The 25,546-nt window shown below is 56.2% G+C and overlaps 2 protein-coding genes and 1 non-coding gene across 3 annotated transcripts in view; all 3 read right to left on the reverse strand.

Annotated features, from left to right (window-relative positions):
* The window catches only part of fbxl5 (F-box and leucine-rich repeat protein 5), a gene marked incomplete at its 3' end in the record, with an annotated part of 7,862 nt that extends 2,490 nt beyond the window's left edge, over positions 1-5,372 (reverse strand). The window contains exons 1-2 of the mRNA XM_067977713.1: positions 5,260-5,372; positions 925-1,161 (exon numbers count right to left, since the gene is read on the reverse strand). Coding sequence (XP_067833814.1) covers positions 925-1,161; positions 5,260-5,343 — 321 coding nt within the window. The remainder of the gene's footprint in view (positions 1-924; positions 1,162-5,259) is intronic.
* A 4,182-nt stretch (positions 5,373-9,554) lies between these two features.
* trnae-uuc (transfer RNA glutamic acid (anticodon UUC)) lies at positions 9,555-9,626 on the reverse strand. The gene has a single exon. It is a non-coding gene; the product is annotated as a tRNA-Glu (tRNA).
* A 3,201-nt stretch (positions 9,627-12,827) lies between these two features.
* On the reverse strand, positions 12,828-23,872 carry LOC137309609 (calcium/calmodulin-dependent protein kinase type 1-like). The gene is made up of 9 exons (XM_067977714.1): positions 23,801-23,872; positions 22,331-22,469; positions 21,889-22,015; positions 19,913-19,988; positions 17,631-17,743; positions 17,086-17,164; positions 16,458-16,545; positions 15,221-15,323; positions 12,828-14,391 (listed from the first exon to the last, which is right to left on the reverse strand). Exons 1-8 carry the CDS (start codon positions 23,842-23,844, stop codon positions 15,237-15,239), a joined length of 753 nt encoding a protein of 250 aa, XP_067833815.1. The 5' UTR covers positions 23,845-23,872; the 3' UTR covers positions 12,828-14,391; positions 15,221-15,236.
* Positions 23,873-25,546: the final 1,674 nt, after the last annotated feature.

Here is a 25,546-nt window from a genome sequence, read left to right on the forward strand (position 1 = left end):
CTCAACCCACATCACTAAAAATACGATTATCTGGTCATTACCACATCGCTGTTTGTGGGAGCTTGTGGCGTGTAAATTGGCTGCCCTGTTTCCGACATTACAACACTTGAGAAATACTTCATTGGCTGTCAAACTCTTCGGGACATCCTGAGGTTGTGAAAGGGCCCTGTGGAAATCAGTAGCCGAGAGAGGGGGGAGCAGAGCGAGGGAGAGAGGGGGGGAGGAGAGCGAGGGAGAGAGGGGGGAGCAGAGCGAGGGAGAGAGGGGGGAGCAGAGCGAGGGAGAGAGGGGGGGAGGAGAGCGAGGGAGAGAGGGGGGGAGGAGAGCGAGGGAGAGAGAGGGGGGAGCAGAGCGAGGGAGAGAGGGGGGGAGGAGAGCGAGGGAGAGAGGGGGGGAGCAGAGCGAGGGAGAGAGGGGGGGAGGGGGGGAGGAGAGCGAGGGAGAGAGGGGGGGAGGAGAGCGAGGGAGAGAGGGGGGGAGGAGAGCGAGGGAGAGAGGGGGGGGAGGAGAGCGAGGGAGAGAGAGGGGGAGGAGAGCGAGGGAGAGAGGGGGGGAGGAGAGCGAGGGAGAGAGGGGGGGAGCAGAGCGAGGGAGAGAGGGGGGAGGAGAGCGAGGGAGAGAGAGGGGGGAGCAGAGCGAGGGAGAGAGGGGGGAGCAGAGCGAGGAGAGAGGGGGGAGCAGAGCGAGGGAGAGAGAGGGGGGAGCAGAGCGAGGGAGAGAGGGGGGGAGCAGAGCGAGGGAGAGAGGGGGGAGCAGAGCGAGGGAGAGAGGGGGGAGCAGAGCGAGGGAGAGAGGGGGGAGCAGAGCGAGGGAGAGAGGGGGGAGCAGAGCGAGGGAGAGAGGGGGGAGCAGAGCGAGGGAGAGAGGGGGGAGCAGAGCGAGGGAGGGGGAGTAAATGGAAGGGGTATCGCCCGCCCACCTTACCTTGAAGTTTTTGAGCCCCTTCTCGAAGAGACTGAGCATGTCGGACAGCTTGTTGTCAGAGTGAACGTTGGAGACGGAGCTGTTGCGGACCGAGAGCGCACGGAGGCGCAGCTGCAGCTCGTCCATGATGTACTCGTTCTCAATCTGTTCGTGCGACTTGACTCGGTGAAGGGTGGCATAGAGAGAGGTGAGGAGAGCCTGGAAATCCCGACTGTTGGAGAAATTGGTGTTCGACAGCTGCCGGAGAGAGAGAGAGAGAGAGAGAGAGAGAGGCTTAGCCCCAAGTCATCAACGGGGGAAGGGGGGGAGGGGGGGACGGGGGGAGGGGGGGACGGGGGGAGACCGGACCTTAGTTCTGAGGAGGATTTACACCTGGCAAAGTTGTCGATAACTACGAGAGGTTTGATAAACTATTTGCACTGGTTGGTGAGTCAGCAACTCCAGGGCGGAAATTCCTGATCGTCACCAAAACAACAAAGGGAGACGTTCGGAGAGGTTTTTTGAGAAATCGAACGTCTGCCCAGAAACGGCGAGCGGGGAGGAGGGGCAGAGTCCGCACCAGATTATAACAAGGAAGTGGAGAGATATTTGGATAAAGACATTGTTTGACGAGTTGAGGGAATGGGACTGAGGGGGGAGAATTCTTTCACAGAGAGAGAGAGGGGACACGGGGGCGATGGGCCGAGTGGGGAAAGGGCAGAGGGAATGGGAATGTAGAGAAAGCTTTGAGAGAGAGGGGAGGGGGGGGGCACAGAAGCGATGGGCTCCCCCGGTCTCCTGGGGCCAATATTTATCCTCAACCAACATCACTAAAACAGCGCGTCTGGTCATTGTTAATTTGCTGTTTGTGGGATCTTGCTGTGCGCAGGTTGACCGCACTTCAAATAATTGGCTGGAAAGCACTTTGGGAACGTCGTGAGGCGGTGAAAGGCGCTGTATCATCGAATCATGCAGCACAGAAGGAGGCCATTCAGCCCATCGGGCCTGTGCCGTCTCTTTGAAAGTGCTATCCCATTAGCTCTTTCCCCCCGTATCCCTGCAAATCTCTCCCCTTCAAGTGTTTATCCAATTCCCCTTTGAAAGTTATTAATTAATCTGTTTCTACCGCCCGTTCCAGATCATAACAACTCGATGCACAAAAATCTTTCTCATCTCTCCCTCTGGTTCTTTTGCAAATTATCTTAAACCTGTCCCCTCTGCTTACCGCCCCTCCTGCGAGTTTATTTACTCAATGGGACACAATACTCCAGCTGAGGCCTAACCAGTGTTTTAGAAAGGTTTAGCATAACTCCCTTGCTTTTGTACTCTGTGCCTCGATTAATAAAGCCCAGGATCCCAGATGCTTTTTTAACTTCTCAACTTGTCCTGCCACCTTCAAAGATTTGTGTACACACACCCCCAGGTCTCTCTGTCCCTGTACCCCCTTTAAAATTGGACCATTTAGTTTATTTTGCCTCTCCTCATTCTTCCTACCAAAATGGATCACTTCACACTTCTCTGTGTTAAATTTCAATCCGCCATGAGTCTGCCCATTTCACCAGTCTGTCTCTGTCCTCCTGAAGTCTGTTACTATCCTCCTCATTGTTTACTACATTCCCGAGTTTCGTGTCATCTGCAAACTTTGAAATTATTCCCTCTATACCCAAGTCCAGCTCATTAATATATCTCAAAAAGAGCAGTGGTCCTAATACTGACCCCTGGGGAACACCACTGTAAACTTCCCTCCCGTCTGAAAAACAACCGTTCACCACTACTCTCTGCTTTCTGTCCCTTAGACCATTTTATATCCACACTGGTCACTGTCCCTTTAATCCCATGGGCTTTTAATTTTGCTAACATGTCTATTATCATAGAATCATAGAAAGGTTACTGCACGGAAGGAGGCCATTCTGCCCATCAAGTCCGTGCCGGCTCTGTGCATTCCAGATCCTAACCACTCGCTGTGTAAAAAAGTTTTCCCTCATGTCTCCTTTGGTTCTTTTGCCAATCACCTTAAATCTGTGTCCTCTGGTCCTCGACCCTTCCACCAATGGGAACAGTTTCTCTCTATCTACTCTGTCTGGACCCTTCATGATTTTGAACACCTCGATCAAATCTCCTCTCAACCGTCTCTGTTCCAAGGAGAACAACCCCAGCTTCTCCCAGTCTATCCACGGAACTAAAGTCCCTCATCCCTGGAATCATTCTAGTAAATCTCTTCTGCACCCTCTCTAAGGCCTTCACATCTTTCCTAAAGTGCGGTGCCCAGAACTGGACACAATACTCCAGTTGTGGCCGAACCAGTGTTTTATAAAGGTTCATCATAACCTTCTTGCTTTTGCACTCTGTGCCTCTATTTATAAAGCCCAGGATCCCGTATGCTTTTTTAACGATTTCTCAACCTGCCCTGTCACCTTCAATGATTTGTGCTCATATACCCCCAGATCGCTCTGTTCCTGTGCCCCTTTTAGAATTGTGCCCTCTAGTTTATATTGCCTTCTCGTTCTTCCTACCAAAATGTATCACTTCGCATTTTTCTGCATTAAATTCCATCTGCCACGTGGTCCGCCCATTCCACCAGCCTGTCTATCTCCTCTTGAAGTCTATCACTATCCTCCTCACTGTTCACTACACTTCCAAGTTTTGTGTTATCTGCACATTTTGAAATTGTGCCCTGTACACCCAAGTCTAGGTCATTAATTTATATCAAGAAAAGCAGTGGTCCCAGCACCGACCCCTGGGGAACACCACTGTACACCTCCCTCCAGTCCGAAAAACAACCGTTCACCACTACTCTCTGTTTCCTGTCCCTTAACCAATTTGTATCCTTGCTGCTACTGCCCCCTTTATTCCATGGGCTTCAATCTTGATGACAAGCCTATCATGTGGCACTTTATCAAACGCCTCTCGAAAGTCCACATACATTGCATCAACCGCACTGCCCTCATTGACCCTCTCCGTCCGTTTCAGAAATTTATATTTATCGATAAACAAATCGATTTCCAATTTGGGCGGTGGGATCTTTTTAACATCGGCTGAGCAAACAGACGGGGGAGCCCGTCTCACCTCCGATGTTGTGGTTCCTGGGGGGGTGGGGGGGTGGGGGGGTGGGGGGGGAAGGAGAGTGTCGGGGGGGAAGGATTATTGGGGAGGGGGGGTCGAGTCTCTGGCGTGAGGTGTGCGCGGGGATGAGGAGGGGGGGGCTCGAGTCTCTGGAGTGAGGTGTGCGCGGGGAGGAAGGGGGGGCTCAAGTCTCTGGAGTGAGGTGTGTGCGGGGAGGAGGTGGGGCTTGAGTCGCTGGAGTGAGGTGTGTGCGGTGAGGAGGAGGAGGGGGGCTCGAGACTCTGGAGTGAGGTGTGTGGGGGGAGGAGGAGGAGGGGGGGGGTCAAGTCTCTGGAGTGAGGTGTGTGCTGGGAGGAGGAGGAGGGGGGCTCGAGTCTCTGGAGTGAGGTGTGTGGGGGGAGGAGGAGGAGGGGGGTCAAGTCTCTGGAGTGAGGTGTGTGGGGGGAGGAGGAGGAGGGGGGGTCAAGTCTCTGGAGTGAGGTGTGTGGGGGGAGAGGAGGAGGAGGAGGGGGGGAGGAGGGGAGGAGGAGAAGGAGGTCGAGTCTCTGGAGTGAGGTGTGTGCGGGGAGGAGGAGGGGGGGCTCGAGTCTCTGGAGTGAGTGAGGGGGGGGGGAGGAGGAGGAGGGGGGGTCAAGTCTCTGGAGTGAGGTGTGTGCGGGGAGGAGGAGGAGGGGGGGCTCGAGTCTCTGGAGTGAGTGAGGGGGGGCTTGAACCCAGAAAAAAGGGCGGGGGGGGGGGGGGGGGAAAGAGATCCATAGAGTGAGGCAGAGGATGGAGGGGGGGGGGGAATAATCCTAAGAATAACCCCCCCCCCCTCGTCCTCCTCCACCACCTTCCTCCACCTCACTCAATGGGTCTTTTCCCCCCACCCCTGCCCTTTTTTCTGGGTTCAAGCCCCTCCCCCCTCCTCACTCCCCCCCTCCAGTTGGGGGTCAGACAGATCCCAAGCCCCTCCCCCCCCCGCGCGCTGCACGCTGGGAGCCGCAGTCCAGCCGCCAGGGGGCGCTGGGGAACCGCAGCAACCGGCGCGCCGGGCGCCAAAAATCGGGCGGGGCGGGAAACCCGCCTGGGCTCAGCGAGCGGGCGGACGGCCGGCCCGCGCCTGAGATGCAATTGAGCCCGAAGGCCGGGGGTGGGAGGAGGAGGAGGAGGAGGAGGCGGCGGCTCTCCAACCCCATCCCGGGCTGTAAACAAGGCCGCGCCTCCGGTGGGATGTGGAGGCCGGAGGCGGAGGCGGCGCTCCCTCTCCCGGGCGGGCGGCCGTCCCTCCCTCCGTCCGCCGTCTTCTCTCACCTTTTCCGAGTAGAGGTTGACGAGCTTCTTCATCCGCCAGTGAGGCGCGGAGAACACGTCCACCTCCTCCGGGAACGGCGCCATCTTCCCCGGGAGTGGGGGGCGCAACAGCGCCACCAGGCGGCCGGGAGGAGGAAGCGCGGTGTCTGCTATGGGGAGGGCGCTGCAGCGCCACCAGGCGGCCGGGAGGAGGAAGCGCGGTGTCTGCTATGGGAGGCGCTGCAGCGCCACCAGGCGGCCGGGAGGAGGAAGCGCGGTGTCTGCTATGGGGAGGGCGCTGCAGCGCCACCAGGCGGCCGGGAGGAGGAAGCGCGGTGTCTGCTATGGGAGGGCGCTGCAGCGCCACCAGGCGGCCGGGAGGAGGAAGCGCGGTGTCTGCTATGGGGAGGGCGCAACAGCGCCACCAGGCGGCCGGGAAGGAAGCGCGGTGTCCCATTGGAGAGGGCGCGGCAGCGCCACCAGGCGGCCGGGAGGAGGAAGTGCAGCATCTGATAGGGAGGGCGCAGTGAGCGCCACTTAGTGGCCGGGAGGAGGAAGCGCGGTGTCCCATTGGCGAGGGCGCTGCAGCGCCACCAGGCGGCCGGGAGGAGGAAGCGCGGTGTCCCATTGGCGAGGGCGCTGCAGCGCCACCAGGCGGCCGGGAGGAGGAAGCGCGGCGTCTGCTATGGGGAGGGCGTAGCAGCGCCACTTAGCGGCCGGGAGGAGGAAGCGCGGTGTACGGTTGGGGAGGGCGCAGCAGCGCCACCAGGCGGCCGGGAGGAGGAAGCGCGGTGTCTGCTATGGGGAGGGCGTAGCAGCGCCACTTAGCGGCCGGGAGGAGGAAGCGCGGTGTACGGTTGGGGAGGGCGCAGCAGCGCCACCAGGCGGCCGGGAGGAGGAAGCGCGGTGTCTGCTATGGGGAGGGCGCAGCAGCGCCACCAGGCGGCCGGGAGGAGGAAGCGCGGTGTCCCCTTGGAGAAGGCGCTGCAGCGCCACCAGGCGGCCTGGAGGAGGAAGCGCGGCATCCAAAGGGGGATGCAGCGCCACCAGGCGGCCGGGAGGAGGAGATACAGGTGGTGAGAGGCAAGGCACTTGCGCCACCTCCTGGTGGCTCGATGAGAATGAGTTCCCGATCTCAGCCTGGCTGTCTCCGGGATGTCGTCCTCCTCTCGGAGGATAACTGTTCATCCGTAGCCGAGCTTTCAAGGGCAGAATACCCTGAAGTTGCGATGGGACGTTGTGGTGAGAAGGTCCACCCAAAACACCAACTTGTCTGCTCCTTCCGCAGGTGCTGCCTGGCCTGCTATGGAATCACCCCCCAGAAGAAGGCCATTTGGCCCATCGTGACTGTCACAATGGCACCGTCACGATGGGCCGAATGGCCTCCTTCTGTGCTGCCAGAGGTTATCCAATTAGTCCCCCCGCCCTGCTCTTTCCCCATAGTTCCTTTTTCAATATTTACCTCATTCCCTTTTGAAAGTTATTATCGAATCTGCTTCCTTTCAGGCAGTGAATTCCAGCTCGTAACAACTCGCTGCGTCAAAAAAATTCTCCTCCTCTCCCCCCCCCCCCCCCCGCCTCTTTTGCCGATTATCTTCAATCTGTGTGTCCTCTGGCTACCGACCCTCCTGCCCACCGGAAACATGCTTGACGGACTATTCGACCATGTGGGCATCGCCGCCATGCCAATCCTGCCCTTTGCCTGAGGTCTACAGCGAGAGCTCAATACTGCAGCAGGCCTCGAGGAGTATAGAAAGCGCAGGGGTGGAATTAAAAAGGAAATTAGGAAAGCAAAGAGAGGGCGTGAAAAAATATCGGCAAGTAAAACCCAACGATGTTTTATAAATACATAAAAAGCAAGAGGATAACTCAGGAAAGAGATTAGAGACCAAAAAGGTAACCTATCTGCGGAGGCGGAAGATGTGGGTATGGTTCTTAATGAATACTTTGTGTCTGTCTTCACAAAACAGGGGGACGATGCAGAGATTGTATTTAAGGAGGAGGAGTGTGAAATATTGGACAGGATAAACATAGTGAGAGGGGAAGTATTAAGAGGTTTAGCATCTTTGAAAGTAGATAAATCACCAGGCCCGGATGAAATGTATCCCAGGCTGTTAAGAGAAGCAGGGGAGGAAATAGCGGAGGCTCTGACCGTCATTTTCCAATCCTCACTGGATACAGAAGTGGTGCCGGAGGATTGGAGGACTGCTAACGTTGTACCATAGTTTAAAAAGGAGAAAAGGATAGACTGAGTAATTATAGGCCAGTCAGTCTAACCTCGGTGGTGGGCAAATTATTGGTATTGATTCTGAGGGACAGGGTAAACCGTCATTTAGAAAGGCACGGAGTAATCAAGGACAGTCAACATGGATTGGTTAAGGGAAGGTCGTGTCTGACTAACTTGATTGAAATTTTTGAGGAGGCATCAAGGAGGGTCGATGAGGGTAGCGCGTTTGATGTAATCTACGTGGATTTTAGCAAGGCTTTTGACAAGGTCCCACATGGCAGACTGGTCAGAAAAGTAAAAGCCCATGGGATCCAAGGGAAAGTGGCAAGTTGGATCCAAAATTGGCTCAGTGGCAGGAAGCAAAGAGTAATGGTCGACGGGTGTTTTTGTGACTGGAATGCTGTTTCCAGTGGGGTTCCACAGGGCTCAGTACGAGGTCTCTTGCTTTTCGTGGTATATATCAATGATTTAGACCTAAATGTAAGGGGCATGATTAAGAAGTTTGCAGATGATACAAGAATTGGCCGTGTGGTTGATAGTGAGGAGGAAAGCTGTAGACTGCAGGAAGATATCAATAGACTGGTCAGGTGGGCAGAAAAGTGGCAAATGGAATTCAATCCGGAGAAGTGTGAGGTAATGCATTTTGGGAAGACAAACAAGGCAAGGGAGTACACAATAAATGGGAGGATACTGAGAGGTGTAGAGGGAGTGAGGGACCTTGGAGTGCATGTCCACAGATCCCTGAAGGTAGCAGGACAGGTAAATAAGGTGGTTGAGAAGGCATAAGGGATACTTTCCTTTATTAGACGAGGCATAGAATAAAAGAGCAGGGAGGTTATGCTAGAACTGTATAAAACATTGGTTAGGCCACAGCTTGAGTCCTGTGCACGGTTCTGGTCACCGCATTACAGGAAAGATGTGATTGCAGTAGAGAGGGTGCAGAGGAGATTTACGAGGATGTTGCCAGGACTGGAGAATTTTAGCTATGAGGAAAGATTGGATAGGCTGGGGTTGTTTTCTTTGGAACAGAGGAGGCTGAGGGGAGATTTAATTGAGGTGTATAAGATTACGAGGGGCCGAGATAGAGTGGATAGGAAGGACCTATTTCCCTTAGCAGAGAGGTCAATAACCAGGGGGCAGAGATTTAAAGTGATTGGTAGAAGGATTAGAGGGGAGCTGAGGAGAAATCGTTTCACCCAGAGGGTGGTGGGGGTTTGGAACTCACTGCCTGAGAGGGTGGGAGAGGCAGAAACCCTCAACTCATTTAAAACATACCTGGATGTGCACCTGAAGAGCCGTGAGCTACAGGGCCACGGACCAAGTGCTGGAAAGTGGGATTAGACTGGAGGGCTCTTTTAGGGCCGGCGTGGACACAATGGGCCGAATGGCCTCCTTCGGTGCCGTAACTTCCTACGATTCCTTACGCATGCGTTTTTTTTCCCAGCGGGGATTGGGGGACGGGGGGGAGGGGCGGGCTATGGCCTTCCCGGCCTGCAGGGCCCGCCCGGACAATCTGAGCAAGTCAAGGGAAGGAGAAAGGGATCAGGCAAGACCCTCGCTCCCCCCTCCCCCCTCTCCCCTCTCCCCCCTCCCCCCTCCCCCCTCTCCCCTCCCCCCCCCTCTCCCCTCTCCCCCCTCTCCCCCCTCCCCTCTCTCCCCTCTCCCCTCCCCCCCGACTGCCTTCTTGGTATCATAGTATCAGCACAAAAGGAGGCTATTCGGCCCATCGGGCCTGTGCCATCCCCACACATTTAATTAAAGCCTTGTTAAAACAAAATACAAATTCCAATTAAGCCCATAAAAAGTCCAAATTTCTGGGAAAACGCCAAAATATTCTAACCATCCCTTGTTAAGGCAAATGTCAGGACCAAAAAAAAAAGTTTGGAAAGTAAAATAGTTTGAAACACATAAAAAGTTTGAAACGAAAAAAAAGTTTGAAACAAAAAAGTTTGAAACAAAAAAAAAGTTAGAAAGAAAAAAGTTACAAACAAAAGACAGTTAGCAACAAAAAAAAAAGTTATAAGCAAAGGATAGTTTTAAAATAAGAGTTATAATTTTTAAAATGTTATAAATTAAAAAGTTTTGCTCATTCCCATACCGGGAGTCGAACCCGGGCCGCCTGGGTGAAAACCAGGAATCCTAACCGCTAGACCATATGGGACGTCGAGCTTCGACTCCGCGCAGGCGCTACACCAAGCTACGTGGCGGCGGAGTCAAACCAGCCGTTCCACCACTTGCCTGTCGGGATTTGTAGTTCCCTGACCCCGCGGCGACCCGTCCCCGCGGGAGGCGGGGACTACAGTTCCCAGAGGGCGCCGCGGGGAGCATGCGCAGCAAGGTGGGGGTGGGTGGCGGCCGCCCGCCCAAGCCTGGAGCATGCGCAGTGCGGACAGGGCCTACCCATGCCAAGTTTTGACTGCAGGCCAAGTTGGGGCTAATTGGACAGCCCTTTCAATGGGCCGAATGGCCTCCTCCTGTGCTGTGGAGAGTTTGCGCCTCTTACTTTCTCTGCGCCTCTTTTTTTTTGTTGCTTGTAAACGGAAATGAGGAGATCCGTTTGTCTTTTTTGGGGTGGGAGGGCAGTGGGGGGGGGGGGCCGAGAACCGTTCGTGTTGGCTCGTGCGACATCGCCTCCCCCTCGGCCCCTCTCCACTCTCCTTCCAACCTCCCCCCGCGCCAGCCCAGCCCCCCTCCCCATCCCGTCCACCCAGCATCAAACCCAACTGGGTCATCCGCAGGCCGTTCGGCCCCTCTGCTCTGCCACTTGATAAGATCACGGCTAATCTGACCTCAACCTCTACTTTCCCGTCTACCTACTATAACCTTTGACTCCCTTGTTAATCAGGAATCTATCTAAACTCAGCCTTAAAAATATTCAATGACCCTGCCTCCTCCGCTCTCTGAGGAAGGGAGTTCCACAGACTCACGACCCTCTGAGGCAAGAAATTTCTCCTCATCTCCGTCTTAAATGGGAGACTCCTTATTTTTAAACTGTGTTCCCCCAGTTCTAGTCTCTCCCACAAGGGGAAACATCCTCTCAGCATCTACCCCTTCTACGTCCTGGTGTCAGACTCACGGGGATGGAGCGAGCCTCCTCGCACCGTCCCTCCCAACTCGCTGGCGATGTTCGTTTCTGCGGTCTCCTTGACGCCCCAGCTGGGGTAATGTGTCCAATTCTGGGCACCGCACTTTAGGAAGGATGTCAAGGCCTTAGAGAGGGTGCGGAGGAGATTTGCCAGAATGGTACCAGGGATGAGGGACTCCAGTTGCGGGGAGAGACTGGAGTTGTTCTCCTCGGAGCAGAGAAGGTTGAGAGGAGATTTAATCGAGGCGTTCAAAATCAGGAAGGGGTTTTGATGGAGTAAATAAGGAGAAACTGTTTCCAGTGGGCAGGAGGGTCGGTAACCAGAGGACACAGATTTAAGATAATCGGGAAAAGAACCAGAGGGGGAGATGAGGAATTTTTTTGACGCAGCGAGCTGTTCTGATCTGGAATTCGCTGCCTGAAAGGGCGGTGGAAGCAGATTCAATAATAACTTTCAAACGGGGAATCGGAGAAATACTTGAAAAGGAAAAATTTGCAGGGGGGAAGAGCAGGGGGGAGTGTGGGACTAATGGGATAGCTCTTTCGAAGAGCCGGCACGGGCCCGATGGGCCGAACGGCCGCCTTCTGTCGATGATTCGATGCCCTTCCGGCCGCTGAGGGTGAGAATTGTCCAGCCGCCATTTTCTGCACGGATACGTCAATCAATGAATTCCCCCAGAAGGGTGCGTGAGCTGGTGGATCAATTGAAATTTTCGAGAGATCAAAGAGATGTTTGTTGGCCAAAGGGCAGGCTTGGGAGGAACAGGAGGCTTTGGACCTTTGGTTCTCCAAAGGTCTCCACCCCTGGGGACTTTCCTCCTCTCATGTCTGGGTCTGTTGTGGACTAATCGATGGCGATTGACTGCTGTAATCACACAACAGGTCCATAATCGTTGTATCATGGATGGTAGAAGCAGAAGTAGATTGGGTTAGATACAGAGTAAAGCTCCCTCTACACCATCCCATCAAACACTCCCAGGACAGGTACATGGTTAGATACAGAGTAAAGCTCCCTCTACACTGTCCCATCAAACACTCCCAGGGCAGGTGCAGGGTTAGATACAGAGTAAAGCTCCCTCTACACTGTCCCATCAAACACTCCCAGGGCAGGTACAGGGTTAGATACAGAGTAAAGCTCCCTCTACACCGTCCTATCAAACACTCCCAGGGCAGGTACAGGGTTAGATACAGAGTAAAGCTCCCTCTACACTGTCCCATCAAACACTCCCAGGGCAGGTACAGGGTTAGATACAGAGTAAAGCTCCCTCTACACTGTCCCATCAAACACTCCCAGGGCAGGTACAGGGTTAGATACAGAGTAAAGCTCCCTCTACACCGTCCTATCAAACACTCCCAGGGCAGGTACAGGGTTAGATACAGAGTAAAGCTCCCTCTACACTGTCCCATCAAACACTCCCAGGGCAGGTGCAGGGTTAGATACAGAGTAAAGCTCCCTCTACACTGTCCCATCAAACACTCCCAGGGCAGGTACAGGGTTAGATACAGAGTAAAGCTCCCTCTACACCGTCCCATCAAACACTCCCAGGGCAGGTACAGGGTTAGATACAGAGTAAAGCTCCCTCTACACCGTCCCATCAAACACTCCCAGGGCAGGTACAGGGTTAGATACAGAGTAAAGCTCCCTCTACACTGTCCCATCAAACACTCCCAGGGCAGGTACAGGGTTAGATACAGAGTAAAGCTCCCTCTACACCGTCCCATCAAACACTCCCAGGGAAGGTACAGGGTTAGATACAGAGTAAAGCTCCCTCTACACTGTCCCATCAAACACTCCCAGGGCAGGTACAGGGTTAGATACAGAGTAAAGCTCCCTCTACACTGTCCCATCAAACACTCCCAGGGCAGGTACAGGGTTAGATACAGAGTAAAGCTCCCTCTACACTGTCCCATCAAACACTCCCAGGGAAGGTACAGGGTTAGATACAGAGTAAAGCTCCCTCTACACTGTCCCATCAAACACTCCCAGGGGCAGGTACAGGGTTAGATACAGAGTAAAGCTCCCTCTACACTGTCCCATCAAACACTCCCAGGGGCAGGTACAGGGTTAGATACAGAGTAAAGCTCCCTCTACACTGTCCCATCAAACACTCCCAGGGGCAGGTACAGGGTTAGATACAGAGTAAAGCTCCCTCTACACTGTCCCCATCTCTCTCTCTCGAGCCTGAGATGGAACCCCAGGCCCGAGCGGTGCAAGTTTGAAGTTCTGAACGACACGGAGGCCCATTGACAGTCCACAAAAGAGGCCCAGTCAGCATCTCGGAGAATGCCACACTTTTTAATGAAAGGTTTCATTTTGTTGTTTTGTCGTCAAGCAGTTTTGACCTGACATTAAGTAGCAGCATGCAGGTTCGAGAAGCACGGGGGTCAAACCGGACAAGAGCCAAACGAGTTACGGTGTCATGCTTCCAACATTTCCCGGGACAACCATCTTGACGTCCGTCCCCGGCCTGGATGACCTCTCGGAGTTCTTACGAGGTCAGATGGGACCATTTTCAAGGCTTCCCTCCTCGCCCGCCCCTCGGCCGCCGACAATGGATCCTTCTGCCGATGATGTCATCCGTTGACTCCCATTGCCCGCTCCGCTTGTGACATCATCCGGTGGAACAGTCCATACGGGAAAGGAAGGGGGGGAGGGCGGGTGGGTGGACAGGTCTGGGTGAGAAGGAATGGTAGCTTCGGGTTTTGAGGCCATGAGCGTCTCGCCTCATCCTTGCTCCCGGCCACCTGTTTCCGAGCGGCGCTCTTCGGGGCTATTCAGCCATGGGGTGCAGCCTGAGCTAGGCCTCGCCCATTGCTTTCCAAAATTGGGCAGGGGGGGGTGGGTGGGGGTCGCGGTGGTGGGGAGCCCTGGCTGATCCTGTCCGTACCTTCCCCTGGCCCCCCCCCAATCTCCATGGCAACCGCCAACATTGCCGCTTGGTCAGCTGACAGGAAGTGTTATCTCCCCCCCCCCAGCCAAATTCCCAACCCTTTACAAATGGCTTCCCTTGTTTTACCTCCCCACCGAGTCCCCCGCCCACTCCCTCCTCCTTTCCTGACTCACGTGATTCCAGTGGCACCGACCGCCCCTCCGCGCCGGTGGGGCTATTCGACCGCGGGGGGAAGGACGTCGCAGCCGAGCTCGGAATTCTCACCCCAACCCCACCGTCCTAGGCCCGGAACATTCCGGCAGGGGCGTGTAGCTTGACTTCCCATCCACCTCCCCTCACAATGCACCCCTCCGCCGGCACAAGGGTACTGAGGCCAATTGTAATGCCCACCGCCACCCCAGTTGAAATCGGCGGAGTCAGCACTGGCTGGGGTACGGAACCTGGAACTTTGCTGGCCCCAAGGACGCACGTATACCAACACCCGGTGACGCAGTTAACCATCCAAGCCACCGGGGGGGGGGGTGGTGGGAGGGTGATGGAGCGGGTGTTTCCGCCATACAAACAAAGCCTCGGGACGGCTTTGGCGGCTCCGCCAACCCCCTCCCCCCACCGGCGTCCCCTCGGGCGTCGAGCAAGATGGCGGCGCTTTGCTCGCGGGGGGCGTCTTCGATGGCGGAGAGGGGGGAGGGCATCCGGGCGTCGGTCCAGTGGGAGAAAACCCCGCCAAATCTTCCTTCCACGCGGCAGCGGGAGCTGGGTGGCCCGGGGGAGGGAGAGGGGAGGTGGGGTGGTGGAGGGAGGGATTCAAAATGGCGGCCGCGAGGGACGCCATCGTCAAAGTGAGCATGCCAACAACACCAGAGGGGACGCAACATGATACTACAAGGCAGCCGTGTCACTGGGGAAGGGGTCGGTTGGGGGGTGGGGCAGTTCGGGCCGCGTCACACCAGCTGGGAACAAATCAACAGAGACACGGTTACCCAAGGGAGCAGATAGACACTCGCACACATAGAGCCATCCATGATAGGGTTGCCAACTCTCCAGGACTGCCCTGGAGCCTCCAGGAATGACGGATTAATCTCCTGGACTCTGCTGCAAAAATCATGAAGGCATTCAGTTCCTTTGAACATTTATTGGAGATTGTCTTTGGGAGTCGGGGCGGGGGGAGGCTATTCGATCGGGCGGGGCGGTCGGAGGCAGGAGGTCATGTGATGAATCCTCCAGGAATACGGCCAACCAGAGTTGGCAACCCCCCGGTCAACGGGTCGCTCGCGAGCGACCGGGACGCCGGGAACCCCGGTCGATTTTCCGGTCCCCAATAGTGGCCGTGGGATCTTTTGCTGGCAGACGGGGCAGGGGGAGGCCTCGGTTTATCGTCTCATCCGAGAGACGGCCCCTCCGACAGTGCGGCGCTCCCTCAGTGCCGGCACTGTGGGGGGGGGAGCGTCGAGCCTGGATTACGGGGCTCGAGTCTCGGGAAGCAGGATGATTTTGGAGATGAGAAACCCACACAGTTAGCAGGAGAGGTTAAGAGACACTGGGACGATTTTCCACTGGAGCTGGGCAAGCTGAGAGCAGATTGAATTGGGATTTGCTCAAATTATACGGAGGGCTTTCTCAGGATGAACGGGGAAAGGATATTTCCCAGACCCAGGAGAAAAATTATAGGGGCGTTAAAAAAAAATCCGACATGGAGGGGGGGGGAAAGGGCTGTTCGACTGGGTGAGGCAGCCCTCTTCTGATTGGTCCACCCACCCTCCAGAGGCAAAACTAACTCACCTGAGTGGTCCTCGCCTTATGTGCCCATTGAAGCCTCTTCCTCCCCGCTGCCGACCTGCAGCTTGCACATGTGACGGACGACAGCCGTCGCATTGAACGCACGCTGGAAGAAACACAGCGCAGTTCACGACATCGCATTCAGCTCACGGCGAGGGGGTGTGGGGTATATCAGAGTGTTACAGTGAGGGGTGTGGGGTATATCAGAGTGTTACAGTGAGGGGTGTGGGGTATATCAGAGTGTTACAGTGAGGGGTGTGGGGTATATCAGAGTGTTACAGTGAGGGGTGTGGGATATATCAGAGTGTTACAGTGAGGGGTGTGGGATATATCAGAGTGTTACAGTGAGGGGTGTGGGATATACCAGAGTGTTACAGTGAGGGGTGTGGGGTATATCAGAGTCTTACAGTGAGGGGTGTGGGATATATCAGAGTGTTACAGTGAGGGGTGTGGGGTATATCAGAGTGTTACAGTGAGGGGTGTGGGATATATCAGAGTGTTACAGTGAGGGGTGTGGGATATATCAGAGTGTTACAGTGAGGGGTGTGGGGTATATCAGAGTGTTACAGTGAGGGGTGTGGGGTATATCAGAGTGTTACAGTGAGGGGTGTGGGATATATCAGAGTGTTACAGTGAGGGGTGTGGGATATATCAGAGTGTTACAGTGAGGGGTGTGGGGTATATCAGAGTGTTACAGTGAGGGGTGTGGGATATATCAGAGTGTTACAGTGAGGGGTGTGGGATATATCAGAGTGTTACAGTGAGGGGTGTGGGATATATCAGTGTTACAGTGAGGGGTGTGGGATATATCAGAGTGTTACAGTGAGGGGTGTGGGGTATATCAGAGTGTTACAGTGAGGGGTGTGGGATATATCAGAGTGTTACAGTGAGGGGTGTGGGATATATCAGAGTGTTACAGTGAGGGGTGTGGGATATATCAGAGTGTTACAGTGAGGGGTGTGGGGTATATCAGAGTGTTACAGTGAGGGGTGTGGGATATATCAGAGTGTTACAGTGAGGGGTGTGGGATATATCAGTGTTACAGTGAGGGGTGCGGGGTATATCAGTGTTCCAGTGAGGGGGTGCGGGGTGTATCAGAGTGTTCCAGTGAGGGGGTGCGGGGTATATCAGTGTTCCAGTGAGGGGGTGCGGGGTATATCAGTGTTCCAGTGAGGGGGTGCGGGATATATCAGTGTTCCAGTGAGGGGGTGCGGGATATATTAAGAAACATTTCTCTCACCTTCCATTGCATCTTTGCGAAGTTTTTTCTGATCTGCTCGCTGACCGATTCATGAATGTTCTTGTCCAGCGCTGTGTCGCCAAAGATCCTACAGGGTCAAAGTGCAAAGGTCACGGTGTTAATCGCCGCATGGACCTCCGCCATTAACGCCAAGGAAGTGTCGCCAACTGTTGCCGGGCTGCGATTCCACCTGCAATGCCCACCTCCCCCCATGGTCGAACAGCAGCACCCGGCGGCGGCCCAGCCAGTCAGTGCCTTGCATTTCTATGGAGCCTTTCGCGACCTCAGGACGTCCCAAAGCTCCTTCACGGCCAATGAAGTACATTTTACGAAGTGTGGTCACAGTTGCGCACAGCAAGATCCCACAACCGTGAGCTAAATATCCAGATAATCTGGTTTCTTTCTCTCGTGATGTTGGTTGAGGGGTTGGGCGGGGGGGGGTGGAGAACCTCGGTTTAACGAGAGACGGCACCTCCGACAGTGCAGCACTCCGGCGGTGAGGGTCGGGCCTGCGTTGCGGGGGGGGGGTCGAGGCTCTGGAGTGACGGGGGCGGGGGGGCTCGACCCCACGACCTTCTGGCTCAGAGGCGAGAGCGAGCCGAGGGGAAAAGCGATTTGTATTACGTACCAGGGATGACGTAAAGCCTTCTCACAGGTGAATCTCTTCTCTGGTTCCCTCACCAGCAAATGCCAGATGAAATCTTTAGCTGCAGGTTAAGCATAAGAGAACAGAAAGAGAAATTATACCTGGCCTTTCCCACGTTCACACCTCAGGGTGCTCGCAAAGCCCTCTGCCACACATCCCTCCGCAACCTACAAGGGCAAGGTGCACGAGAACGCCAAGAGACACACGCCAATCCCGACTGGGAAATATATCGGCCGTTCCTCCGTCCAAATTCTTGGAACTCCCCTCCCGTGGGAGCTCCCTTCCCCGCATGGGTATGGCGGGGTGCCGGTGGGGGGGGCGGGGAGGGGAGGGATGGTGCGTTGCGGGGGCTACCGCTGATCGCGGCGCCTCGGGGAGAAGAGGGAGCGAAACAAAACAAAAAAAAAGGGAGCCGCGATGCCCCCCGCAGTCGAATAGCTCCCGCCGCACGGAGGGCGTCCGGCGCCCGCGGAGCGAGAAGGGGGACTTTGGGGATTCCTTCCGCCTCCCCACGCCCGGGCACCCACCTGACTCGGAGATATCGTCCCAGTAGGGCGAGTCGAATTCGAACTCGGCCTTCAGGATCTGTTTGAAGAGCTCGGTGTCGTTCTCGTCGTAAAATGGCGGGTAACCGCACAACCTGGAGGGGTGTGAGAGGACAAAGAAAGCAATTTACGTTTCTCCAGCGCCTTTCAACCCCCCCCCCTCAGGACGTCCCAAAGTGTTTCTCGGCCAATGAAGTACTTTTTTTTTTGAAGTGCGGCCACTGTTGTAATGTAGGAAACGCGGCAGCCATTTTGTGCACAGCAAGATCCCAGGTTGAGGGACAAATATCGGCCCCAGGACACCGGGGAGAACTCCCCCCTCACTTCCCACCCCCTGCTCCTCTTCCAGTAGCGGCCGTGGGATCTGTTACGTCCCACCTGAGAGGGGTAGACGGGGGCCTGGGTTTAACGTCTCATCCTGAAAGACGGCCCCTCCGACAGGCCGGCGCTCCCTCGGTACTGACCCTCCGACAGTGCGGCGCTCCCTCGGTACTGACCCTCCGACAGTGCGGCGCTCCCTCAGTACTGACCCTCCCACAGTGCGGCGCTCCCTCGGTACTGACCCTCCGACAGTGCGGCGCTCCCTCAGTACCGACCCTCCCACAGTGCGCCGCTCCCTCAGTACCGACCCTCCCACAGTGCGGCGCTCCCTCGGTACCGACCCTCCGACAGTGCGGCGCTCCCTCGGTACCGACCCTCCGACAGTGCGGCGCTCCCTCGGTACCGACCCTCCGACAGTGCGGCGCTCCCTCGGTACCGACCCTCCGACAGTGCGGCGCTCCCTCGGTACCGACCCTCCGACAGTGCGGCGCTCCCTCGGTACCGACCCTCCGACAGTGCGGCGCTCCCTCGGTACCGACCCTCCGACAGTGCGGCGCTCCCTCGGTACCGACCCTCCGACAGTGCGGCGCTCCCTCGGTACCGACCCTCCGACAGTGCGGCGCTCCCTCGGTACCGACCCTCCGACAGTGCGGCGCTCCCTCAGTACTGACCCTCCCACAGTGCGGCGCTCCCTCAGTACCGACCCTCCGACAGTGCGGCGCTCCCTCAGTACCGACCCTCCGACAGTGCGGCCCTCCCTCAGTACTGACCCTCCGACAGTGCGGCGCTCCCTCAGTACTGCCCCTCCGACAGTGTGGCGCTCCCTCAGTACCGACCCTCCGACAGTGTGGCGCTCCCTCAGTATCGACCCTCCGACAGTGCGGCGCTCCCTCGGTACTGACCCTCCGACAGTGCGGCGCTCCCTCGGTTCTGCCCCTCCGACAGTGCGGCGCTCCCTCAGTACCGACCCTCCGACAGTGCGGCGCTCCCTCCGTACCAGGGTGGGGGCAGGGGGAATGTCGGGCCTGGATTACGGGGCTCGAGTCTCAGGAACGCGATGAGAAACTTTAGTTCGAAGGAGAGGTTAAGAGACACTGGATCAGAGAAAGCTGAGAGGAGATTGATTTGGGGTTTCATAAAATTATTCCGAGGGCTTTCTTGGGATAAATGGGGAACGACCATGCGCGGCCCAGGAGAAAAATCATAGGGGCATTCGAGAAATAATCGGGCATGAGGGGGAAAAGGGCTATTCGACCGAGGGGGGAGCATCATCTGAATAAATGTCCGGGGTGGCGTCCGATCCGAGTTGGAACGTGGAATGCTTTCCCGTGGGGGTGGGTGAGAGGTAGGGGCACCTGCCCCCTCACCCCGTTCCCCCCAAGCACCGCCCAAAGCGGCCCTGGTTCCCGCACTTGACTCCGATGGTAAATCGGCAGGACATTCAACCGCAGGGTGCATCACCAGCCCCAGCCCGGAGGTCATGGATTTCAAACAATTGGCAGACAAACGAGCCTGGTTTAAGCGCGGAGAAATTTATGCGCTCAGGAGTTTTCAAGAGACAACTGGACTTTCGCGGGGTCGTGGGGAGAAAGCCAGGAAGTGGGACTATAAGTTCATTCGATTCTATGAATATTGGCATCGGAGGGAGATGCAAGGGCTCCTACTCCTGATTGCTAAACTGGGACTACACCACCCCTCTCCACTCCCCACCCCACCCCCCCTCCATCTCGTACTTCGAGCCGGGATGAGGACCGGATTAGCAGCGCCGCGCCGCCCCCACAGTCGAATAGCCAGCCGCCGCGGGTAGAATCTCTCCACGGGTGAGACGCCGGTGGACGACTTGGAGCGGGGGGCAGGGCGGGGAGAAAGATTGCCGGTAAATGCGGGGTGGTGGGGCCGTTCCTCCCCCTACGCCCCCCACTTCCCGCGGGCCTGGTACTCACAGTATGTAAGATATGATCCCGATCGACCAGCAGTCCACTGCCTTTCCGTACGGTTTCTGCTCCAGGACTTCGGGAGCTGACAGGGAAAAGAGACGGAAGAGGGAAGGAAGGACAGTTAAAACGAGAGAAGCTTCCGGAAATCCACCAGTATGGCTCCTCACACAACTGGCATCAGGGGGTCGCTCTCTCTGTCTCCCTGTCTCCCTATCCCCCTATCTACCCATCCCCCTCTCTCCCCATCCCCTATCTCCCTATCCCCCTCTCTCCCAATCCCCTGTCTCCCCATAGCCCTGTATCAATCCCCAAACTAATCCCACTGCCCCTCTCTCTCCCCATAGCCCTGTATCAATCCCAAACTAATCCCACTGCCCCGCTCTCTCCCCATAGTCCTGTATCAATCCCCAAACTAATCCCACTGCCCCTCTCTCTCCCCAAAGCCCTGTATCAATCCCCAAACTAATCCCACTGCCCCTCTCTCTCCCCATAGCCCTGTATCAATCCCCAAACTAATCCCACTGCCCCACTCTCTCCCCATAGCCCTGTATCAATCCCCAAACTAATCCCACTGCCCCACTCTCTCCCCATAGCCCTGTATCAATCCCAAACTAATCCCACTGCCCCGCTCTCTCCCCATAGCCCTGTATCAATCCCCAAACTAATCCCACTGCCCCGCTCTCTCCCCATAGCCCTGTATCAATCCCCAAACTAATCCCACTGCCCCACTCTCTCCCCATAGCCCTGTATCAATCCCCAAACTAATCCCACTGCCCCGCTCTCTCCCCATAGCCCTGTATCAATCCCCAAACTAATCCCACTGCCCCGCTCTCTCCCCACAGCCCTGTATCAATCCCCAAACTAATCCCACTGCCCCGCTCTCTCCCCACAGCCCTGTATCAATCCCCAAACTAATCCCACTGCCCCGCTCTCTCCCCATAGCCCTGTATCAATCCCCAAACTAATCCCACTGCCCCGCTCTCTCCCCATAGCCCTGTATCAATCCCCAAACTAATCCCACTGCCCCGCTCTCTCCCCACAGCCCTGTATCAATCCCCAAACTAATCCCACTGCCCCGCTCTCTCCCCATAGCCCTGTATCAATCCCCAAACTAATCCCACTGCCCCGCTCTCTCCCCATAGCCCTGTATCAATCCCCAAACTAATCCCACTGCCCCACTCTCTCCCCATAGCCCTGTATCAATCCCCAAACTAATCCCACTGCCCCGCTCTCTCCCCATAGCCCTGTATCAATCCCCAAACTAATCCCACTGCCCCGCTCTCTCCCCATAGCCCTGTATCAATCCCCAAACTAATCCCACTGCCCCGCTCTCTCCCCATAGCCCTGTATCAATCCCCAAACTAATCTCTCTGCCCCGCTCTCTCCCCATAGCCCTGTATCAATCCCCAAACTAATCCCACTGCCCCGCTCTCTCCCCATAGCCCTGTACCAATCCCAAACTAATCCCCCTCCCCTCAGATTTCCGAAAATAAAAATATAAAAAGCACGGACGAGAAGTATGATATTTTTTTTGCAGCGACTAAGCCTTCATCTGGACGCCGGTAACCGTGGCAACCCTGATGCTGGCTGATCATTCCCCGAGGTGAAAAACAAAATGGCTTTGTTTGTTTGCCTGACGTTATTATATCTTATATTGGTGGAGCAGGCGGCGTGAGGAAACCTTGAAGGGTTTCGTTCGTGTGTGTGTGTGTGCAGAAAAGGGAATCTTATTTTCATTTTAGAACAGGCCGTTTTCCAGGGGGGCCTAAGAGAGGGGCGGTGGGGTCTTTTATCGCGGCCTGCGAGCCAACTCGTCCTGAATTCCGCCGTAAGAAAAGAAAAAGGGAAGAAACTAAATTAAGAATCACGTAGGAGGTCCCTTCGAGCGTTTTTGTTATGTGCCACGAGTCAATTGAGTCAGACGTCGAAAGTGGGGCGGGGGGCGGTGGGACGAGGGCGGAGGGGAAGGAACGGCCGTATACCCACGTATCCGGGGGTCCCACATGCAGTCGACAGCATCCTCCCGTTCTCCTCCATCTTCGAGAGCCCAAAATCGCTGATCATGATCTTGGAGTCGTCGAAAGGCGAGACGTACAGCAGGTTCTCGGGCTGAGGAGAAAGAGAGAGGCAATAGGTCAAATCTTCCCCTCTCCCCCCCCCCCCTTCACCCCACCCCCCCCCACCGACGATCTCTCCTCCCGGTGCGGAGTAATTTGCCCGGGTGGTGGGGGGGGGGCGCCCTACTTAGGTTAAGCGTCGCCGGGTTATTCGACTGTGGGCGGCATCACAGACACGGCAAACATCCCCGGCGGGCGCACCGTTTGGCGATCAGGGGCGGGAGCTCCGCCTGAATTTCTTTCGCCCTCCTCCCCGCGCCCCCCGTCCCCCTCCTTTTCCCCTCTCTCGCCCGTCACCCGTCCTTACCTTCAGGTCTCTGTGTACAATCCCCAGCTGGTGGAGGTAGTTCACAGCATCGAGGATCTGCTGAATTAGTTTGCTGGCGTCCCTCTCCGTGTAAAACCCGCGCTCGATTATACGATCGAACAGCTCCCCTCCCGTCACCCTGAAAACAAAATGGCGGCCCTGAGAGAGTGCGCTCGCAACCAGGCAGTATAGCTGCAGGCTGACAGGGTACCCTCCCCTCTCTCTCTCTCTCTCTCCCTCTTTCTCTCCTCTCACTCCCTCCTCTCTCTCTCTCTTCCCCCTCTCTTTCTCCCCTCCCCGGCCCTCTCTCCCCTCCCCCCTCCCCTTCTACCTCTCTCCCCCTCCCTCTCTCCCTGTCTCTCTCTCTCTCCCTCCTTCTCTCCTCTCGCTCTCTTCCCCCTCTCTTTCTCCCCTCCCCCGGCCTCTCTCCCCTCCCCTCCCCTTTCTATCTCTCTCTCTCTCTCCCTCACTCACCCTTTCTCTCCTCCCCTGTCTCCCCCACCCTCTCTCCCATCCCGCTCTCTCTACCCCCTCTCCCTCTCTACCCCTCCATATCCCTCTCTTCCCCTCCCCCTCTCTCCCCCTCTCCCCTCTTCCTCTCTCCCCCTCTATCTCCCTCTCCCCCTCCCCTCCCCCTCTCTCCCCCGCTATCCCTCCCCCTCTCTCTCTTTTGCCCCTCTCCCTCTTCCTCTCTCCCCCTCTCTCCCTACCCCTCTCTTTCTTCCCCTTCTCTCCTGCCGCCCTCTCTCCCTCCCCCCTCTCTCTCCCTCTCCTTCTCTCCCCTTGCCCTCTTCCTCTCCCCCCTCTCTCCCTCCCCTTCTCTTCCGCCCCCCCTCTCTCCATCTCTCCCTCCCCTCTCTCTCCCCTCCCTCTCTCCCTCTCTCCCCATCCCCCTCTCTCCCTCCCCCTCTCTCTCTCTCCTCCCTCTCTCTCCCTCTCCCTCTCTCTCTCCCCCTCTCTTCCTCCCCCTCCCTCTCTCCCTCTCCCCCCTCTCTCCACCCTCTCTCTCTACTCCTCACTCTCTCCCTCCCCCTCTCACTCTCTCCCCTCCCCCTCACTCCCTCCCCTCTCTCCTTCTCTCCCTCTCTCCTCTCTCCCCCTCTCTCCCTCTCTCTCTACCCCCTTTCCCTCTCTCCTCCTCTCCCTCTCTCCTCTCTCCACCTCTCTCTACCCCCTCTCTCTACCCCCTCTCCCTCTCTCCCCTCCCCCTCTCTTCCTCTCTCCCCTCTCCCTCTCTCCCCTCCCCCTCTCTACCTCCACCTCTCTCTCTCTTCCTCTCCCCCTTTCCCTCTCTCCCACTCCCCCTCTCTCCCTCTCCCCCTCCCTCTCTCCCTCTCTCCCCATCCCCCTCTCTCCCTCCCCCTCTCTCTCTCTCCTCCCTCTCTCTCCCTTTCTCTCTCTCCCTCTCTCCCCCCCATCTCCCCCCCTTCTCCCCCTCCCCGGCCCGTCGATGGTTTCTGATTTACTCACAGTTCCATGACCAGGTATATGTGACTGGGACTCTCATACACCATCTGAAGGGAGACGATGTTCTCGTGTTTGATCCTGAAAAAACAGAACATTTACACAACACAGAGCTGGGAGGCCTGCGGGACCCCACCTCAGGGTGAGGAACGACTTCAAACACCCATCACACAGTCAGGCCCACCCCCAGAGAGAGAACTCACCGCACTGCGTCTTAGAGAGTTCGGTCCCACCTCACTCCCCCCAGAGCAGGACTGAACCCCGTATAATCCGATCCCAGGCCCGCACTGAGTCCCCGTCTCTCTCTCTCTCTCTCTCTCCGTCTCTCTGTCTGCCTCTCCCTCTCTGTCTATTTCTCTCTGCCTCTCGCTCTCTCTGTCTATCTCTCCATCTCTCTCTCTCTCTCTTTCTGTCTATCTCTCTCTGCCTGTCTATCTCTCCGTCTCTCTCTCTCTCTCTGTCTATCTCTCTCTGTCTCTCTCTCCGTCTCTCTGTCTGTCTCTCTGTCTGCCTCTCCCTCTCTGTCTCTCTCTCTGTCTATCTCTCTCTCTCTGTCTATCTCTCCGTCTCTCTCTCTCTCTGTCTATCTCTCCGTCTCTCTCTCTCTGTCTATCTCTCTCTGCCTCTCTCTCTCTCTGCCTCTCTGTCTCTCGCTCTCTCTCTCTGTCTATCTCTCTCTGCTTCTCTCTCTCTCTGTCTATCTCTCTCTGCTTCTCTCTCTCTCTGTCTATCCCTCTGTCTATCTCCCTGTCTCTCTCTCTCTGTCTATCTCTCTCTCTGCCTCTCTCTCTGTCTATCTCTCTCTGTCCTCTGTCAGTCTCTCTCTGTCTCTCTCTCTCTTTATCTCTCTCTCTGTCACTCTCTCTCTCTTTCTCTCTCTGTCTATCTCTCTTTCTCTCTCTGTCTCTGTCTCTGTCTCTCTCTCTGTCTCTCTCTCTCTCTGTCTCCCTCTCTCTCTCTCTCTGTCCCTCTCTCTGTGTGTGTCTCTCTCTCCGTCTATCTCTCTCTGTCTCTCTATCTTTATCTCTCTCTCTCTGTCACGCTCTCTCTCTGTCTCTCTCTGTCTATCTCTCTCTGTCTCTCTCTCGCTCTGTCTATGTCTCTCTCTCTCTCTGTCTATCTCTCTCTCCTTCTATCTTCTCTCTCTCTCTCTGTCTCTCTCTGTCTATCTCTCTCTGTCTCTCTCTCGCTCTGTCTATGTCTCTCTCTCTCTCTGTCTATCTCTCTCTCCTTCTATCTTCTCTCTCTCTCATTCTGTCCCTCTGTGTGTGTGTGTCTCTCTCTGTCCCCTTCTATCTTCTCTCTCTCTCTCTGTCCCTCTCTGTGTGTGTGTCTCTCTCTGTCCCCTTCTATCTTCTCTCTCTCTCTCTCTCTCTGTCCCTCTCTCTCTCTGTGTGTGTCTCTCTCTCCCCTTCTATCTTCTCTCTCTCTCTCTCTCCGTCTATCTCTCACTTTCTGTCTGTCTCTCTCTCTGGCCCCGATATTAGCGGGGAGGTGGGATGGTAGAGGTGGGGGAGACAATTGGGGCCTGGCAAACCCGCATGAACCAAATTGTTTCCGACCTGATCGCACATTGATTGATATTGGTTAAAGTCCTCTCCAGGGTTTGGGGGGACAGGGGAAGATCGGGGGAGAGGGGAAGATCGGGGGAGAGGGGAAGATCGGGGGGAGAGGGGAAGATCGGAGGGAGAGGGGAAGATCGGGGGGAGAGAGGGGAAGATCGGAGGGAGAGGGGAAGATCGGGGGGAGAGA

Source organism: Heptranchias perlo, unplaced genomic scaffold, assembly GCF_035084215.1.
Source record: "Heptranchias perlo isolate sHepPer1 unplaced genomic scaffold, sHepPer1.hap1 HAP1_SCAFFOLD_1715, whole genome shotgun sequence".
Classification (NCBI taxonomy): domain Eukaryota; kingdom Metazoa; phylum Chordata; class Chondrichthyes; order Hexanchiformes; family Hexanchidae; genus Heptranchias; species Heptranchias perlo.